General features: G+C 39.9%; 1 protein-coding gene across 4 annotated transcripts in view; it reads left to right on the forward strand.

The window, feature by feature from the left end:
- Positions 1–15,271, forward strand: part of pcm1 (pericentriolar material 1) — a 203,021-nt gene extending 187,750 nt beyond the window's left edge. For all 4 annotated transcript variants that reach the window (XM_039750949.1, XM_039750951.1, XM_039750950.1 and 1 more), the window contains 5 exons: positions 3,620–3,701; positions 4,307–4,560; positions 9,205–9,297; positions 10,763–10,886; positions 14,911–15,271. In XM_039750949.1, coding sequence (XP_039606883.1) covers positions 3,620–3,701; positions 4,307–4,560; positions 9,205–9,297; positions 10,763–10,886; positions 14,911–14,936 — 579 coding nt within the window. In that variant the 3' untranslated portion in view covers positions 14,937–15,271. The remainder of the gene's footprint in view (positions 1–3,619; positions 3,702–4,306; positions 4,561–9,204; positions 9,298–10,762; positions 10,887–14,910) is intronic.
- The last annotated feature ends 5,030 nt before the right edge of the window (positions 15,272–20,301 follow it).

Below are 20,301 nucleotides of genomic sequence, written 5' to 3' on the forward strand. Positions count from 1 at the left end.
TTGTGAAATGGAAAGAGAATGCTCCGTAAAACTCAAGAGAGAAGCAAAGCCTACTGGTTAAAAAGTACTGTTTTTTAGCTGTTGACTACGGGTCTTCTTAGGGTGTACTCACACTAACAATTTGTTCCATTCCTGAGCACGTTTGTCCGCAGGTAACCACTACAGTTTAGTTTGTTTGACTAGTGTGTTTGCTGTATGCCAGGCCAACCATACTGTGCCCTGACCTGCTTGGAAGAGGTGTGCTCGGGCATGGTTCAGTAGGATTCTGGAACAGTGTAATTTACTAAACATGCCCAAGCACAGAAAACGGACATGACATCAATGACAGTGCAATTGTCATTGTTTTTGATCTCGCATTACACATAAATGTGAATTGTAGTTATAAATTTCTGCAAATTTCTCCCTTAATGTCATTTGTCTCTGTCTAAATCTTCTCTTATGTGCAGCAAAATGCATGGGGGTAGGGAGTAAGAATGATTGCGCTTGGGCACGGTATGGAACAAACGTGTCTAGTGTGAATATACACTTTGATGCATAATGGCTATCATTTAGGTTATCCGTTCCACTATTTGGACTTCTGGCCCCATGTCGCTGCACTGAAAGTCAGCATCACTCTTATGTGGTGATGTTAACTCAAAGGTAGAAATGTCATTCTTAGATATTGCTACTTGAATCTCAAATAAAGAAGCCACAGAAGGCCAGAGTTATACTTCACGCGCCACATGCTGCAGAGGACGCTCCTGCTACGCAAGTGTTGTAGTGTTTATACTTGCGCATGTACTTTACGTAAATCTGGAGGAATCCAGCAGGTGGCAGTGCGAGATATTATCACGGTGAGAACAGGTTCGGCTTCTCTGTGTTGTGAATTTCCTAGAACACCCATTAAATTACGATGACACCTTACCGCAATATGTCTGACAAAGGATGTTTATTGATTAAATCCATCAATCCAGGGATGTGTCCATTCCAGCAAGCATTGGGCATGAGTGAGAAACAGTCCCTGGACAAGGCCTTAGCTCATCGCAATGTGAATACAAGCACACACATACACTAGCATCATTTTAGCGGCACCAAATCCCCAAATCTGCATATCTTGGGAAGGAAACCGGAGCACAGTGTGGAATACAAGCATGGAAATACCAGCAACATAACTCCCTGCGAGACAGCAGTGCAACCACCCCGCCACCCCCATGTGTGTAACTATTCCCCCCCATGTGTGTAATTATTAACAGTATTCATTATTTAAAGAAAATTATATGGAAAATGTAACACACACACTTTAATGCATTTCATCGTGAAAGTGATATCAAGTATAAATCTAAAGATTCTAAATGTGCAGAGAGTTGGAATATCATGCATTTAATTTGTTCTGTGTGGTGATCTATTGCTGCTTGCCGCTGCTGTCCGGTCCAAGGAGCTCGTAGCAATTAAAAATTGTGATGATGTTTATGATGGTCTGCTTTAATGATAAAGTAAACTACGAGGTTAAAGTGGATATTTCGAGATTAAAACCGAAATTTCCACTTTAATCACAAAATACACGTTTTCACTGTGTCCTTTATTTTTTTCTCAGTGGGCGCAAATACAGCACATTGTTGCTGTTGTGAAGTTGCAAAAAAAACACGACACAAAAGATGTGTGTGAGACTTTTAAAATGTATCGTGTCATTACGATTGGGAATATGTGACGCTTGAATATAAAAGCACCAAGAATGCATCTGTATGTCGGCATTTTGCTTCACCACTTTGAACCATTCATCAAACAGCAAAGTGCGCATATTGATCCCCGAAGGATCTCCATAGAGGCTTGCGGTCACATGTAGTTAGTAAACAGAGACTCTGACGTCACATTCCGACTTTTAGAACACTGCGGCCCCCGACTTTTTGCTGGTACTGCAACTCGCACTCGTTAATTTCTGAGGACCTGCTCAGAGGACGCGTGAAATGAATGCTGGGAACGCGTGGCAGCCATGATGCGGGCGCATACGCATTCTGAGTGTGAAGTATAAATCGGCCCGAAGTTGTGTCATGATAATTGAATTGATTACTCCGCACTCCATGCTTTTCAAGGAAATACATCAGTGTAACACATAGGATATCGACAGTTATGTATATCCATTTCAAGCACTGCTTTGCATATACAGTGGCACTAATCAGAGCTAACTACAGGATGTGCTAAATGGTAAGTGCATTTTTAGGAGTTTGATCCCAGACAACATCTTTTAAAACATTTGTTTGCAGCAGTGTCTACAAAGTTTGAGGGGTATAATAATGTTGAACCTAGATTATCTGACACTTTTTCGATGTACAAGTACCAAAATAAAGATAATTGTATGTAATTATTTTTTTTTTTAAAAGTGTACTTTGCAGACTGTAAACCACTGAAGGTAATCATTTACACAGCTTATTAAAATTCAGCCACATAGACCAGTATGAAGAGTACATGAAAGATAAGCAAGCTTTTAAAATTTATTATATAAATATTTGTATATCAGTAATTTACTCTTATTGTATTAAAAAAGATGCAGTTTTTTCTATTTTACTTTAACAAATAAGAAAATAGTTAAACACAGACCGGTTAAGTTTTTCAGCAGTTTTCATATTAATTTAACACTAGAATTACCAAAGCCTACCGAAAAACTCGTAAGTCTGTCCCACCTTAAATCCCTTCGCACCTCTCCGTCAGCGTCTTTTGTCCTGTAAATGTGTCAATGAGCAGCCTGCTATCACATCCCCCACTGCTGTTTTCTCAGTTCAAGTCTGTTTACCTGCGTGTCAGTTGTATAGAGTGAGAAGTCAAGCAAAATGACACCTTTTATAAATACTATACTGTTAATTTTGGAACAAATGCATTTCATGTTTTAGTAATAATTGACAAAATGTAGACATTTTGGAAGTGTGTGAAGACTGAAGTCCAATTATCGAATAAACTCTTTTCACAAAAGGTACAAATATAAAAAAACATCATGGGGAGCTTGGAAAAAATGTTTGCCTTAGCTGGCCTCACTGTGAATTTCCAGGAAAATCTTCAAAGAATAATCTCACCAGTGAGCACAACATATTCGCTGTGAAAAATGCTTTGATGATGGAATTCACAGATCAACACTACTTTTGATACATCCAGTTAACTGATAACACTGGGTAACACAGGTCATTGTTAGATAACTTGTAAAATTAGTTTGGAGTCTAATCAGTAGCTTTACTAAGTCTTCCATAATGTTAAGATACAGAAATGATGTAGAAGTTAACTTGGAGTACAAAAAGGCAGACAGAGGCAATGGCTGTTCTAGTAGCAGTAACATGTAGTTCGTATGTACAGTTTATGTATGTGTAAATAATGAGTATTTTATCTATGTATTTTTTTAAACCTAAATCAGTTTTGTTTTATGTTGCACCTACATCGGATGCAATGTTATAGGGTATATTACAAAGCATAAAGCAATGAATACAGTTCTGAGCAACAGGAACTTTTTTTTTGTGAATTAATGCCTGCAAAAACATTAAACTGAATTTAGATCATGTTTCCTCTTTTAATGCCGTGTAGCATAAAAGAAGATTTACTTTGTATGCTGCATAATAGTCTTTAGATTAAAATGTTTTTGTTGGCCTTTGCTTTTCAGGGAGAAAATCTTAAATCTATGAATGTAAAAGAAGAACTTGCACCCTCCTCTACTGAACAAGATTTTCATCAAACAATTGAAGGTACATGATAAACTCAGATTAATGATTTCTTGATTTATCTTTTAATTTTACGGTTGAAGAGAAATTAACTTGTAGTTTCAGACGTAATACAGTAAATACTTTTAATACAAATAAGTAAATTGTAAATACAAAAAATAAAATATAGCAATCTGGTAAATTAAATCAGTGGTCTTCATGTAGGAGGTGACCATGGACTGAAGTTGAAAACCTCTGCAAAAGTAAAGTATTTTAAAACTAAAAATGTTGCAGTTTAAGGATTTGGACAATTCTGTGTTAGTACACGTTTGCCTTATCAGTTGTGACAGCTTTCCTGTATAATCCATCCATGTTTTATGCAAATTCATCTGCTTATTTTCATTTTTATTGATTTTTCTTTCAAGTATCTAAAGGCTTAAGTGAAACATACACCTTAACTCCATTGAACAGGAGTTGATTGTTGTAGTTTAAAGGTTAATTTCCAATTTGAATTTGAGTGCTTAGACTAAAGAGAGGGGAAAGGGAATGTTCAATTTAGCACCACAGCAAATCATTGGGAATAAATACCTGGAGGGTGGTTTTAGTAGATGACATTATGATTGACATCTTCCTGACTTTTAATGTTTCAGATGAAGATGCTACAGTTTTTCCTGTAACTTTTGAAGAAGCTGAAAATAAACCAGTTGGGAAAGACACTTCTGTTGAAATTACAAGTGACACGCAGAGTGCTACCAATGAAACTAGTCCTTCCTCACATGTTAGTGAGACAACAGTCACGGATAGTATTCATCAGCAATCTGGAAATGGAGCTTCACCCAATACCTCGGAGAGTTCGTTGCCTTGCAGTCCAGATACAGACTCCCCTGTCCTAATTAATGATTTTGTAAGTAGCAAGAGGTTAAAATTAAAGGTTTCCCTATGTTTGGTAATGAAGACATATTAGAGTAAATTGTGTAAATCACTTTTATTCAAGTGTGAAATATATATTAACAACAGTTGGACAGTTACTGCCTTCTAATGTTGAACATTTAGATAAAATTTTGCCTTGGGCCAAACCAATTAATGCTGACCAAAGACAGCGATGGAAAACACTTTACTCAACCACTTGAAGTAAACTTGTTATTTTAATTATTTGAATGTCCCTTCATTCTTTCAGCTGATTATGGTGCTCCTTTGGTACCGCTCTTTTTCTCGATTTCCACATGCCAAAACACTCCAAAATGGTTAACATTTACAGAGGTCAGTACCATTTATAGTTTGGGAAATAGATGATTTTGTCCACCTGGCCATTCAGATGAGTGAAAGTTACTCATTGCAGGTTGAATAATTCTCACCTGCTACAGTTCTTCCAGTGTCTCTGCTATTTCATCCACAATTACAGCAACCAAGGTAAGCAGAGAGCTGAGGAGACTTTATGTCAGCAAAGCAGTGGGTCCAGATGGAGTATCGCCACGACTGCTGAAGGCCTGTGCGTTGGAACTGGGGAGTCCTCTACAGCGCATCTTCAACCTGAGCCTGGAACAGGGGAGAGGCCCGAGGCTTTGGAAAACATCTTGCATCATCCCAGTCCCAAAGGTATCACGTCCTAGTGAGCTGAACGACTTCCGGCCTGTCGCTCTGACATCACATGTGATGAAGACCAAGGAGCGGCTGCTGCTTCACCACCTGAGGCCACAGGTCCGCCATGCCGTCGACCCTCTGCAGTTCACATACCAGGAGAAGGTGGGAGCGGAGGATGCCATCATCTATATGCTACACTGATCCCTCTCCCACTCGGACAGAGGCATTGGTGCTGTAAGAATTATGTTTCTGGACTTCTCTAGCGGCATCAACACCATCTGACCTCTGCTCCTTAGGGACAAGCTGACAGAGATGGGAGTAGATTTATACCTGGTAGCATGGATCGTGGACTATCTTAAAGACAGACCTCAGTATGTGCGTCTCAGGAACTGCAGGTCTGACATTGTGGTCGGCAACACAGGAGCCCTGCAGGGGACTGTACTTTCTCCGGTCCTGTTCAGCCTATATACGAGGTGCAATCCAAAGGTTCCCGGAATGCATTTATTTAAAAGCATACACACCAAATAACAATTAATAGTGAACAGTTCCTTCAAAATAGTCACCTGCTGAGTTGATACACCAATCCCAGCGAGATTTCAACCTTTTGAAGCACCTCTGGAAGTCGTTTTTTGTCGGTGTGTTCAGGACGATGGTTGTTACCGCTTGGATCTCCTCCACCGTCTCAAATCTGCGTCCCTTGAGCCTCATCTTCATCTTAGGAAATAAAAAAAATCAGCGCTAAATCAGGGGAGTACAGAGGGTGGGGAATGGCAGTAAACTTTGTAAAAGCCAAAAATTTGCTCACAATCAGAGATGTGTGAGGTGGAAAAGAAATGGCTTGTCTTTCCACATCTGAGGACGTGTTCGGCGAATTCAATTTCGTAGACGCCTTAGAACATCCCTGTAGAATGCTTCATTCACCGTCTGTCCTTGTGGCACAAATTACTTGTGGATGACACCCTTCACATCAAAGAAGCAAATGAGCATTGACTTGGTGTTGCTGTAAACTTGTTGAGCTTTTTTGGGTCTTTCAAATCACTCATTCTCATGAATAGCCCTTCACAGACGCAACCAAAGTTTAAATGTGAACTGCGACTTGAAAAACAACTGCGCTGACATTATAATGCGTGATAACACGCTCTCAACGACAACTTGAACTGCTGTCTAGCAGTCCTAGAGTCCTGCCACGTGCAAAAGTTTGCAGACGACACTGCTATCATGGGCTGCATCAGGAGTGGGCAGGAGGAGGAGTCTAGGAAACTGAGTCGCACCATTTAAAAAAGTCCTTGATTAAACTACCTACAACTGAACACCAGCAAAACCAAGGAACTGGTGGTGGATTTTAGGAGCCCCAGGCCCCTCATAGACCCTGTGATCATCAGAGGTGACTGTGTGCAGAGGGTGCAGACCTATAAATATCTGGGAGTACAGCTGGATGATAAATTGGACTGGACTGCCAATACTGATGCTTTGTGTAAGAAAGGACAGAGCCGACTATACTTCCTTAGAAGGCTGGCGTCCTTCAACATCTGCAATAAGATGCTGCAGATGTTCCATCAGACGGATTTGACGAGCGCCCTCTTCTACGCGGTGGTGTGCTGGGGAGGCAGCATAAAGAAGAGGGATGCCTCACGCCTGGACAAACTGGTGAGGAAGGCAGGCGCTATTGTAGACACGGAGCTGGACAGTTTGACATCCGTGGCAGAGTGACGGGTGGTAAGCAGGCTCCTGTCAATAATGGAAAATCCACTGCATCCACTAAGCAGTATCATCTCCAGACTGAGGAGCACCTTCAGCGACAGACTGCTGTCACTGTCTTGCTTCACTGACAGACTGAGATCGTTCCTCCACCACACTATTCGACTCTTAAATTCCACCCGGGGGGGAGGGTGTATGGGTTAAACGTTAATATTATACAAAATTATTGTCTGTCTGTTATACCTTCACTGTTATCACTCTTAATATTGTTCTTTATCAGTATGCTGCTGCTGGAGCATGTGAATTTCCCCTTGTGATTAATAAAGTGTCCTGTCTGTCTGTCTGTCTTTCTTTTTGGACTTTCAGTGTTCTTCCCCAGTGAGAACTGGTGTCAGCTCCACTTGCTGTCCTCGATTCTACTTTTTTAAAGCTTTGCATCTTTTTAAATACCTCAGTAATCTTTTAACTGTTATTCTTAGTTTTATTAACTCTGTAAACAATATTGAACATTTTGCCTTCATTCTCGTATCTGTTGTTCTTACTGATTTTTCCCTGTGCTCACTAATATGCTCAGTACCTCATGAAAATTCCCAGCAGTGCAGCTACATTCTACTTGGTTTTATTTTGAATTGCCGGCTAACACAGAAAACAGCATTACTTGTAATTGAGTGCTTCTTGATTCCAAGTGGCTTTTCATCATCACAGTAAATCCTTCTCCATTTAGGGTCCATGAACTAATGTTGTATTTTTTGAGATGGATGTTTAAGAGAAAAAGAGAAACAAATTGTTGATGGGCACAAAATATCACATTGCCACAGGCTAACATTGTATAGAAAAACAATGTCTTTAAGTAATTCACTATCGAAAAGTTCTTATATGGTCTACTCAACAAGAACATGAAATGACAAAAGTGGCCATATCTATATATTTAACTGATCTGGACCAAATTTTGCATACACAGTCTCTTGGACCATTTGGACAAATAAAAATCCTTTGGAACTAAACTTTTTTTGACACCACCTGCTGGCTCAGAACAAGTGAAACATCCTAACAGACTAAAGCCAGACAAACAGACAAATTGACTAGAGCTTAACATTACTTACCTGAGCAATGCTGCTGACCACTTCTATCAACTGTAATACGAAGGACTATCATGTAGTTTTGCAGGGGAGTGTTGGGTGAGGCTTAATTAAAAGTGGAAGTGTAGTGCAACATAAAGGAGAATCAAAGGGTGGCTGTTTAACTCCTGTGCTTTTCTTTATAATTTAAGCTCTATGAACTGTCCACCTTGAATTAAGAAGACAAAACAGACATAACAATGTTCATGTTTACAACCAGGCAAGGAGTTTCCACATTTCTGGAATCCAGTCTGACCCCCAAAAAAAAACAAATTCTCAACTCAAAAGAGCAAAGACATAGATGAAGAGGCCATGTGGATGATGGATGGGACAGCTAGCAGTAACAGGGTCACCATTTAGAAAACTTCTCCTTTCTTTCCTTAATCCATTCTACATTGGCTACTAAATAATAAATGTGACAAATTGTATCTCAAGTGTTGCTTGAAAGCGTAAGCCAAATAAGTTAATAAGATAAGTACATATACAAGCACTGCTGAATTGGAGTCTTTACTATTAAACATTTAACTTGACACTGCATGATGTTGTCCTGGGCAGGACTGAAATATATAGACAATTACAATTTTTGTATTACATGTTTAATAAGGTAATCCCATTTTAAATCTATATGTAATGAATTATAATAGTAAAAGTTGTAGTGTGACATCACAAGTACTTTCAAACTGCTAGGTCCTCCTGATTGTTGCATTACTTTATAAGGCTAATGTTGATGTAAAAGCAACCAAAAAATCCTGATTACCTCCTGAGAGATTAACATAAGTATAGCACATGTATGCAAATATACTGTAGCTGCCTTTTTTGTCATTTGTATTGTGTGTAACTTGTTACTTGTAAATCAATGTTATTTTAATAATGCTCACAAGTTGAATTATAGTTAAGGAAGATTCTTAGTATTTTAAAAAAGTACTAGAAAACAGACAAAGCAAGCTGGCTAAGGTAGATACATAATGTTGCTGCTATGTCTTTAACCACACAGTCACCTTTCACAGTCACCATGTATCGCAGTGCAGTCTACAAGTACAGAACGTGGTTGAAGTGCTGTTAAAGTTGATGGCAACAGTGGATGTAATGTTTTATTTGTCAACTGTATACAGAATTGAACTGTTTTTAAGTAATTAAAATTTCTTTTTTAGGAGGGAGAATCTGGTAACCTAAGCCAAAAATCTGATGAGGATGACTTTGTTAAATTGGAAGATTTACCAGTACAGCTGTCTGTGATGCGTGAGGTATGTGTTGCTTTATATTGTAGTTTTTCCTTGCAAAGTGTGTGACTTTGTAGCTTTTGCAGTGTTGCTAAGATTCACACCGTCATAGGGATGGTGATTTATTTACTTTTTTGTTGGGAGACCCCAGGAACGCACCCAGCCTTGGCCCAACGGACACATAACTCACTCAGAGACACAGCTACACAGTAGTTTAAAGCAATGATAAAATGGTATATTAAATGAAATGTAAATAACACAGTTAACCCACCCCTCTCCACTATAGCAACGGCAAATAATAACACACAGAAAACAACAAACAGTTCCTCTCCATCCAAACCTAATTCCCCCATCTCCCCCATGCGTGCTCCCCCCCACGCCAACCCACAGATCGTAGCCGATGGCCTCACATATAACAAAACCTGTAAACGACAACAAGCAACATAACCACTCGTGACAAAGTCCAGAGTACAGTCCAAATGTAGCGACAATAAATGATTACTGTATCTGAGAGTGGAAAATCCTGTGAATAGTTTGCTGACATGAATATTAAGTTTGTCTTACTGTTTCTTGAAGCAGTGTGGGATGTGGTAAATGGGAGCACTTCCTTATATCCAGCCAGGAACAGTAATCCACAATGAGCCACGGGTAATCCAACAGATGAAAACAGCAATGGAATAGTTAGACAAACAACAGTGATCCTCCAACATCTTGTCGCTCCTTCCATTTAAAGAGCCCGCCTTCTTCCCAGCAGCCCCCCATGTCCTCCGCTGATGTCCAATAGAGCAACACACTTGGGGCAGCTGGGATATGCAGTCCTTTACTCCGTGGCACTGCCACAACTTAAAAACAGTACTATTTAGTTTCATATAGGATTCTTTATATTTGCAAAACACAAAGATTCCATTTCGTCAACAGAGTTAAGGTAACCTATTTATTTTATCATATCCTAGAGGAACACTACTAAACAAAATGAGGTTTATAATGTATAGCTGCCCTCCCCTTAAGACCTTTCATTAGGTCCACATCTGAAAGGCAAGAATCACTTGGTGTAGAATTAGACAGAACACCTGCAAGCCTCCCACTACATTCAAAGGGAGAGATGAAAACGAGAACACTGAAATGGTTGAATTGCAAGTGCAGTTGGCGTTAACACCAATTATCTGTCAATATTTCTGATTTCTTTCTCCTGTATCACTCACTGTTAAAGAGAATCTTTAAGCGTAACACTGGTTCTTCATTTATAAAACCTTCCTGCCATGCCAGTGATCCAAGAATGTCAAAACACATTCTTCAGCCTCTTTGACTGTAATGTAATTTATTTTTCTCTTGACCCTTAATGTGCCTTCCCATTGCAAAGTTTTGAATAAAAGAAGCAAAACACAACGTCTGTTTATGTGCATGGCGGAATTCATCACTGATTCCATACAGAGGACTTTTTTTTTTTTTAATTTATGGTCGTGAAAGTTGTACCTTTTTCTTTTATCAGGAAGAACTACTGAAAAGAATTGCGGAAGAACAAAAAAGTAATGACTTGTCTACTGAGACGATCAATGGATTTACGGATGAACTCCATGATCTTGCTGGAAACCCACTAGAACTAAAAGAGCCAGGTAACCTTGGATTAAAATGTGTGTTAACTCTTTTAGGGCTCATTTTTTTGGTTTCTTTTCTCCCAGGGCTGAATATTTTTCCAAAAACTCTTTTTTTTTAAAAAGAACACAAACCAATTGTTTAACATATCAAATCAACAAAAAATGTTTATTTTTGACAAATGTTACTGTTTTGCATGTTGTATGAGCCTGCATACTATACATGTTACAAAGCAAAGTATGATAACGCTCAAAGCAGCCAATTGCATGCATTGCCACGTTGCACTGCTTACGATACGTGTTGCACTGGTGCCTCCTTTTGAATTGTCTGTTGCTGCACACAACACAGTCAGGTTTGTATTTTTTGTGCCATACTTTGTGGGCTTGTCTGGCATATAATGGCAGAAAAAAAGGCGTCCCTTGTATTTTATCATTGATTCATCCTCAGAAAAATCACGGCCAGGCTGATAAAATTGTTTATATGTTGGTTCCACAATGTCAAGCAGGGGCTGAACTTTATACATGGGGTTATAGCCTAGCTCACCGCTTGGGATTTGCTTCTGGTTATCACAGAACTGCATAAAACTTGCAGGAGCATGTGCCTATCACCACGCAGCATAACCTGTCCAAAGCCACCAGGGGACAAAGCACATTTGGACCAATGCTCCCTGAAGTTATATCACCAGTCTAGTCCCACCTCTATTTGTAATACCACAAAGCCCTTCATCTCATCTTTTATTGTGGGTTTCCACTTTGAAAAACAAGAATGCGGCGCAAGCGCGTCCCACGATTCAAAAAAATTGCTCTGCATACCTGTTTGTCTCGTCTGGCATTAGCTCAAAAGCAGCCTCAGGAAAAACTAGATTGAAGTAGTCCAGCGGCTGGTAATCTGTCGTGTCCAACAGTTAGCCATGCCCTCTTGTGAAGTCCGATAGCCAGTTTGGTGCCCATGGATCAATGTCTGGGTATTCCTCCCACGTGAACCTTGCCGTAGGTGCATCAGCTGCGCGAATGTGCTAAGCTGGCAGCCGATCAGCTGGGGCGGCATCGGCTGGTGTCGGATCAGCTTATGCCGGGTCCTCAACTCTCTTGCTCAATTTCCTGATCACTGTCGTCAAAATCAGATTCTGAAAAATTAGAGTCCGACTCAGCAAATAATACGCAAACCATTGTCTGCTGAGTATTTTCTTTTCTGCACTCGCTTCGGTCCCTCGTGAGATGTCGATGCCATCTTGCCTTTGTTTACATTTGTTAACATTTCACAGCTCATGCAAGGATTAGTTGCCAAGTCAATGAGTCTAACATTCCTCCAAGCAGACAGGGAATGCCTGTGATGTGACAGTGAGTTTGTCACCATTAACAGCTGATTGTCACCCTCTACCCCAGGATGTCGACTTTTGTCGACATGCTTCCTCAACCCCTCCTGTCGACTAAAGTCGACATCCGCCCTAAAAGAGTTAATGCATTTTATTCTGAAAACAAAATTGATGGGCAGGGCTCTGAACATCCTGTCTTGAGGGGACATGCATTTGAAATAATGCAGCAGTGTTTTTGAAAGACTTTTAACTGTAAGGATAATCTTTTACAACCTACTTAATTGAATTTGTAGTCTCAGGGGTCTGAAGCCTATCCTGGAAGCACTGAGTGTAATGAAGGAAACACCGGTCTATCATAGTAGTTTGAGGGTGCATTTTGGTTTTCCAATAATATTCAGTTCTGAGCAAAAACCTTTCGAACTTGGAAGTGGTTTCAAAAATAATGCCTTATTTTTTTATTAATCAGTAAACAGGAAAAATTATAAATGGAATAAATACTTGGTGTGACCAGTCTTTGCCTTAAAAACAACAGCAGTTTTCTTGGGTATACTTGCATGCAGTTTTTGATGGTACTCACATGGTCTGTTATTCCAGCCCTCTTGGAAAACTTGCCTCAGTTCCATTGCAGATGTTCGCTGTCTTCCTTGCTTATGTCTCTGCGAGTAATGCCAGACTGGCTCATTGATGTTCAGATCAGGGCTTTGTGGGAGCCATACCATATGTTTCAGGATTCCCTGTTCCTCTTTTTTGCTTTTAGATAGTTTAAGACTTTGGCCATGTGAATTTGGGGTCGTTGTCATGCTGCAGAATGAAGTTGACACTGATCAGACACCTCGCTGTTGATTTTATGTGATGGTTAAGAATTTGCTTGTACTTTTCAGCAGTAAGGGGGGCCATCAGCTTTGATCAAATCACCAGTTCCATTGTGGCCTCAAACCTGCAGAGAACCTTCTTTATGCTTCACTGTTGTAAATAGATATTCATCCATGAACCATTCTGCAGCTCTGCTGCCATTTTTCTGCAGCCCAAATCTTTGTATATTTGTGTAAAGATGTGTCGTTTGTGTTTAGTTCCACCTCTGGGGAATTTGTTTTGGGTGCACCCAGGTCCCAGTAGTTTCTACCAGTTCTGTGTTGGTAGTGGTGCTGGACATCTTATTGTTGACATAAAATGTGATGTTATTTGAGTACCCAGTGTGGCCCAGCAGCTCAGTTCTACACCTCCGTGTTTCTGGTTTACTCTTCGCCTCACAGTCTAACCAAACATAACTGTGTTGGTACATCTTATCAAGTGTAATCCATTAATCATATAAGTTACTTATGGTAAAGTCATGTAACATGAACCAGCCATCTTAGTTGAGGTTGTGACAAAGGGCCTATGTGTTTTAGGAACTGTGACATAATAATCCTCCCTTTGATTTAAAATTGAACTGTCATAAGCAAGTGGATACAAAAAGTGGATTAATTAAGGTGTTCAAGATAACTGCAGTTTGTTAATTTTGTTATTAAAAGGATTTACGTTCACTGAGCAAACTATTAGGACTGCTTTACTAATGCTGGGCAGGGCCTCTTTTTATTCTCAAAACAGCTTCAGTTCTTTGTGGCATGGGTTCTACGAGATATTGAAAACATTCCTTTGAGATTCTGGTCCATGTTGACTTGATTGATCTACCAGCTGCACATTCATGTTGTGACTCTTCTGTCCCACCACATCACAAAGTTGTTCTTTTGGAGTCAGATCCAGTGATTGGAAATTTACTGAAGAACACTAAACTCATTGTCATGTTTGTGATGCCAGTTTGAGAAGACTTTTGCTTTGTGACATTGTGCATTATCATGCTGGAAGTAGCCATTAGTTGATGGGTAAGCTATGGCCATGAATTGATGGACCTGGCCAGCAACATTACTCAGATACACCGTGGCATTTAAGAGTTGATTGATTGAATGAATGGTATTAATGGGCCTAATGTGTGCCAAGAAAACATTCCCACACTATTATACCGTCAGCAGCCTGGACTGTTGACACAAGGCAGGTTGGGCACGTGGATTCTTGCTGTGGGCACCAAATTCTGACCACGTCATCTGTTTGCCTCACTTGAAATCGAAATTCATCAGACCAGTCTACATTTTTCCAGTCTTCAACTGTCCAGTTTTGGTGAGCCTGTGCCAACTGCACCCTCGGCATTCTCCTCTTGGCTGACAGGAGTGGAGTTTGATGTGGTTGTAGCCCACCATCTTCAAGTTTCAATGTGTTGTGAATTCTGTGATGCTTTTCTGTTCACTACAGTCGTGAAGAGTGGTTATCTGAATTATTGTCGCCTTTCTGTCAGCTCAAACCATTTTGGCCTTTCTCTCCTGACTTCCAAAAGGTGTTTCTGCCCACAGAACTGCTGCTCACTGGATGGTTTGAGTAAACTTTAGAAACTGAGTATTTCTGTAATTGTGTTGCACCAACAGTCATGGCTCAGTCAATCACTATGATCACACTTCTAATAATTTGTTCAGTGAGTTGAGTGTAGCTGCCAGTTGTGTACTAGCTGAGGGGCACATATTCTCGCACTGCCCATTTTTCAAAGTTTAAATGCAGAATGACAAGTAAAGAGCAGGTGGGTGCCAGTTGTAACGTCTTCAGGTATTTATACTGACCACTTGCCCTTTGGATGCTAAGTGCTGAACTGTTCATGTCCAGGCATAATCATATCTAATGTATTTTTCTTTTTCTTTTTACAGAGGTAATTGAAGCCCAAAGCGCATGAAGAATTTGATCACTAATATGAATTTATTTAGTTTTATTTCTGTGAACACAGCACTGTGTGCCCACTTTTCTTCCTTTCTATGATTAAACTGTAATAACATGTAAAATAATTTGACATACTGCCTTTTTAGGATAGCGGTAGTGTGTGAACACTACAAAAAGCCTTGCTGCATTAGATATGCAAATTGTCAAGCACTGTTTTAAATGTTTGTCTTATTCCTTTTATGTTTGAATTTACCTTTTGAAGGCATGTTGTAATTGTAAGGTCTGATCATTCTGTTTTCATGTTTTAAAATGTTTACTATGCAGTTTAAAATAAAAAACTCTTCAACTCTTGTCACTTTTTCCTAGATGTCTGACTGGAAGTAAGCCATTCTTTTGATCCACCGTACATTTATTTTTTCTATGGCCACTACAACAAACTTAGGAGAAAGTCATCTGCTACAGCTGAATATGGCAAAAAGTAAACAGTTGAAAATAATACAAATGTGCGCATTAAACCTTTGAGCCAGGAATACTTTCAGCACCTTTGCCCTCTGTAACCTGCCAATTCATATGAAGGCAATGGACGGCAAAAAAAGTCACAGCTAACAGCAGGTGGGTCATGGGGTGTGGAGCTCTGGCACAGCCACTCTATTTTAACATGTTGTTCATTCATTAAATTCCTGGAGTCTGTTCCAGAAACAGAGATTTGATAATTCTGGTTTGTTATAGCACAGTTTAGCCTGAGCCAAAACAGTGGATTTCATTAATCTCACGCAATTTTGGATTTATTGATCTGGATTAACGTGTGTTCCCAGCAAAATTTACAAGCCCTTATGAATCGAGCACTGAAACAGCCAGTTAACCATGGGCTACAAGTCTAATAAACTGTAACAACCACCTTCATGTCAGCAGAGCAGAAAGAGCTGGTAGCACTGGATGAAGATTATTGGTGCGTCCTCCAAAAGAGAAGCCATACGCTGATAAGGAAAGGGAAATGGTGTGGGGGAACGCCACTGATAGTGTGAATGAGTAAACCAGTTAATCGGTGAAATCTGCATAAACTTTTTATAATGAATTATGCAAAATGTACTCCTGATATTACTTGAAAGTCAAGTAAGCGTTGTGTTTTGCATTATTGACATTATCCAAAAGTACAAGAACCCTGGCATATATAGTGTAGTGCAATTCAGTACTGTGAGTGATGTTGAACGTTGTCCTGTAATCACAAGCCAAAAGAAACCAAAGGTTGACTACTTTCATGTACAAATTTAAAAAGAAGACCGCTCTTTGAAAGATAACTGACCCTGTTCAAACTTGACTCCAGTGTTGTTAGTACATATTATTTGATATATACGTGCTTGCAGGTCATTCATGAAATCCATCAGCCAAAAAAACTACAGTACAATGCGGAAGGCTTGTTACCTTATTCCATCACTGATGCCTGAATTGTAACTGCGTGAATAAGCAAATTTGCCAATTGCAGAAGAGGCGATTCTTTGAAAGTCAAGGAACTCCACAGAGTTGGTGAAGGGAATGTGGGCAGCTTATTCCACCAACATGTCTCTTGTTTGTTATTTCTCAGAAATGCCTCTGTTGTTAAAATTTGACTGCTTTACCTGCAAGTCTGCGGAGTTGTTCTTTGATGGAGATTAATGTTTGTTTTGTCTCAGAGAGGTAGCCTGTCTGTGTGTGTGCGTGCACGGTCTTGATACAAGTTCAGAGTAAGGCTTTTCCGATATGTGTAGCATCTCCGGTTTTGTGAAGAAAGCTGTCATTCGCAACAAATAAAAACGTACTTGGTTTGCATCGATGCGTTACACTGAACATGTCATATTTGAAAGCCTCCGATGTAAAACGGTAGCATTCATATGTACAGGTATAGTGAAAAATGTAGAGCTCCATTTACTACACCAGGACTTATCTGGGCATCTCAGAATGTTTGATTTCATTCTGATTACATTTCTCTTGGCAGAATCTGATGAAGGAGTCGTACTTCTGTGTTGACAGTTCTCTCAGGATGGTGCATGACCTTTTCAGCATTTTGTCAACTCTTTCTGCTTAAGTACTGCAGCTGGGATAAGCACTTTTGAAAAGGCATTTCAGACCTTTAATCTTATGACTGGGTGTTCTGCTCCTTCATTATTTTGGCCTCAATGGCTGTTAATCCTTTTTGTTAACACTAGATTTACCAGAGCCTATGACAAAACTTGTAGATTCGTCCCTCCTTAAATTGCTTCTCACCTCTCCGTCAGTCTCTTTTGTCCTGTAAATGTGTGGATAAGCAGCAAACAGCAAGCAGTCTGCTATCACATCCCACACCCCATTTTCTCAGCTCAAGTCTGTTTACCTGTTTGTCAGTTGCTTCGAGTTGTATAGAGTGAGAAGTCAAGCAAAATCACACCTTTTATAAATACTATATCGTTATTTGGAACACTTTGCATTTCATGTGTGTTCCGTGTCTACAACAGTCTATGCACAATAAACACATCATTAAAACAGAAATGTTTTTCATGTTTTGTAATAATTGACAAAATGTAGACATGAAGTGTACAGTTAGGTCCATAAATATTTGGACAGAGACAACTTTTTTCTAATTTTGGTTCTGTACGTTACCACAATGAATTTTAAATGAAACAACTTAGATGCAGTTGAAGTGCTGACTTTCAGCTTTAATTCAGTGGGTTGAACAAAAAGATTACATAAAAATGTGAGGCAACTAAAGCATTTTTTTAACACAATCCCTTTATTTCAGGGGCTCAAAAGTAATTGGACAAATTAAATAATTGGAAATAAAATGTTCATTTCTAATACTTGGTTGACAACCCTTTGCTGGTAATGACAGCCGGAAATCTTGAACTCATGGACATCACCAGATGCTGGGTTTCCTCCTTTTTAATACTCTGCCAGGCCTTTACTGCAGCGGCTTTCAGTTGCTGTTTGTTTGTGGGCCTTTCTGTCCAAAGTTTAGTCTTCAACAAGTGAAATGCATGCTCAATTGGATTAAGATCATGTGACTGACTTGGCCATTCAAGAATTTTCCACTTCTTTGCTTTAATAAACTCCTCGGTTGCTTTGGTTGTATGTTTTGGGTCATTGTCCATCTGTATCATGAAATGCCATCCAATCAATTTGACTGCATTTAGCTGGATTTGAGAAGACAGTATGTCTCTGACACCTCAGAATTCATTTGACTGCTTCTGTCCTGTGTCACATCATCAATAAACACTAGTGTCCCAGTGCCAATGGCAGCCATGCACGCCCAAGCCATCACACTGCCTCTGCCGTGTTTTACAGATGATGTGGTATGCTTTGGATAATGAGCTGTTCCACGCCTTCCCCATACTTTTTTCTTGCCATCATTCTGGTAGAGGTTGATCTTGATTTCATCTGTCCAAACAATGTTTTTCCAGAACTGTTCTGGCTTTTTTAGATGTTCTTTAGCAAAGTCCTATGTAGCCTTTCTATTCTTGAGGCTTAGGATTGGCCTGCACCTTGCAGTGCACCCTCTGTATTTACTTTCATGCAGTCTTCTCTTTATGGTAGACTTGGATATCGATACACCTACCCCCTGGAGAGTGTGGATCACTTGGTTGGCTGTTGTGAAAGGGTTTCTCTTCACCATGGAAATGATTCTGCGATCATCCACCACTGTTGTCTTCCGTGGACGTCCAGGTCTTTTTGCGTTGCTGAGTTTACCAGTGCTTACTTTCTTTATCAGGATGTAGCAAACTGTAGATTTTGCCACTCAGAATATTGTAGCAATTTCTCAGATGGGTTTTTTCTGTTTTCGCAGCTTAAGGATGGCTTCTTTCACCTGCATGGAGAGCTCCTTTGACCGCATGTTGTCTGTTCACAGCAAAATCTTCCACATGCAAGCACCACATCTCAAATCAACTCCAGGCCTTTTATCTGCTTAATTGATAAGACATAACAACGGACTAACCCACACCTGCCCATGAGATAGCCTTTGAGTCAATTGTCCAATTACTTTTGAGCCCCTGAAATGAAGGGATTGTGCTAAAAAAATGGTTTAGTTGCCTCAAATTTTTATGCAATCGTTTTGTTCACCCCACTGAATTAAAGCTGAAAATTCAGATGCAGTTGAAGTGCAGACTGTTTCATTTAAAATTCATTGTGATAATGTACAGAACCAAAATTATAAAAAGTTGTCTCTGTCCAAATATTTATGGACCTAACTGTATAATGTGTGAAGCCTGAAGTCCAAATATCAAAGAAACACTTTCACAAAGGGTACAAATATAACAGAACAAGTGTGCTTTTTATTTAAAAAAAAAAAAAGAACCTGTGTTAGGGTGCGACATTGACACGCAATTACTATGACCGCTTCAGTGGCGCAACGGTATTAACTGTTGACTGGTAATCAAAACTTCACGGGTTCAATCCCTGACGAGTCCGTTTTGAGAGGTCGGCTGCTTTTAAAAAAGAAACGTCCTCTGACTTTCAACTGTTTTTACTTTCAGTAAACTTAATGTGTAAATATTTGTATGAACAGTAAAAGAATCAACACCATAAGACATAAACTAAAAATGTTTCACAATGTGTCCCTGAATGAAGGGAGGCTCAAAATCAAAAGTACCAGTCAGTATCTGGTGTGGCCACCAGCTGCTTGAAGTACTGCAGTGCATCTCCTCCTCATGAACTGGACCAGATTTGTCAGTTCTTGATGTGAGATGTTACCCCACTCTTCCACCAAGGCACCTGCAAGTTCCTGGACATTTCTGGGGGGAATGGCCCTAGCCCTCACCCTGCGATCCAACAGGTCCCAGACGTGCTCAATGGGATTGAGATCCGGGCTCTTCCACTGCAAGGATGATCAGCTGTCCTTCCTGTCTCCCTGTAGCGCTGTCTTAGGCGTCTCACAGTGCGGACATGGCAATTTATTGCCCTAGCCACATCAGCAGTCCTCATGCCTCCCTGCAGCATGCCTAATGCACGTTCACGCAGATGAGCAGGGACCCTGGGCATCTTTCTTTGGGTGTTTTTCACAGTCGGTAGACAAGTCTCTTTAGTGTCCTGCGTTTTTAGAACTGTGACCTTAAATGCCTACTTTCTGTAAGCTGTAAGGTCTTAACAACCATCCCACAGGTGCTTGTTAATTAATTGATTATGGTTAATTGAACATGCATGGAAAACATTGTTTAAACCCTTTACAATGAAGATCTGTAAAGTTATTTGGATTTTTAAAACATTATTGTTGAAATACACAGTCCTGAAAAAGGGACGTTTCTTTTTTTGCTGAGTATAGTTCTGACCAGGCATGAGCCACAGCACCAACTGTAGTCATCACTGCTCTTGTCAAAAGAATGGAGATAAATGCTTTGAATGCCTCGCGTATCGTGGCAAACGTTAGAAAAAGCCAA

Source organism: Polypterus senegalus, chromosome 4 (genome assembly GCF_016835505.1).
Source record: "Polypterus senegalus isolate Bchr_013 chromosome 4, ASM1683550v1, whole genome shotgun sequence".
In the NCBI taxonomy this organism is placed as follows: Eukaryota; Metazoa; Chordata; class Cladistia; order Polypteriformes; family Polypteridae; genus Polypterus; species Polypterus senegalus.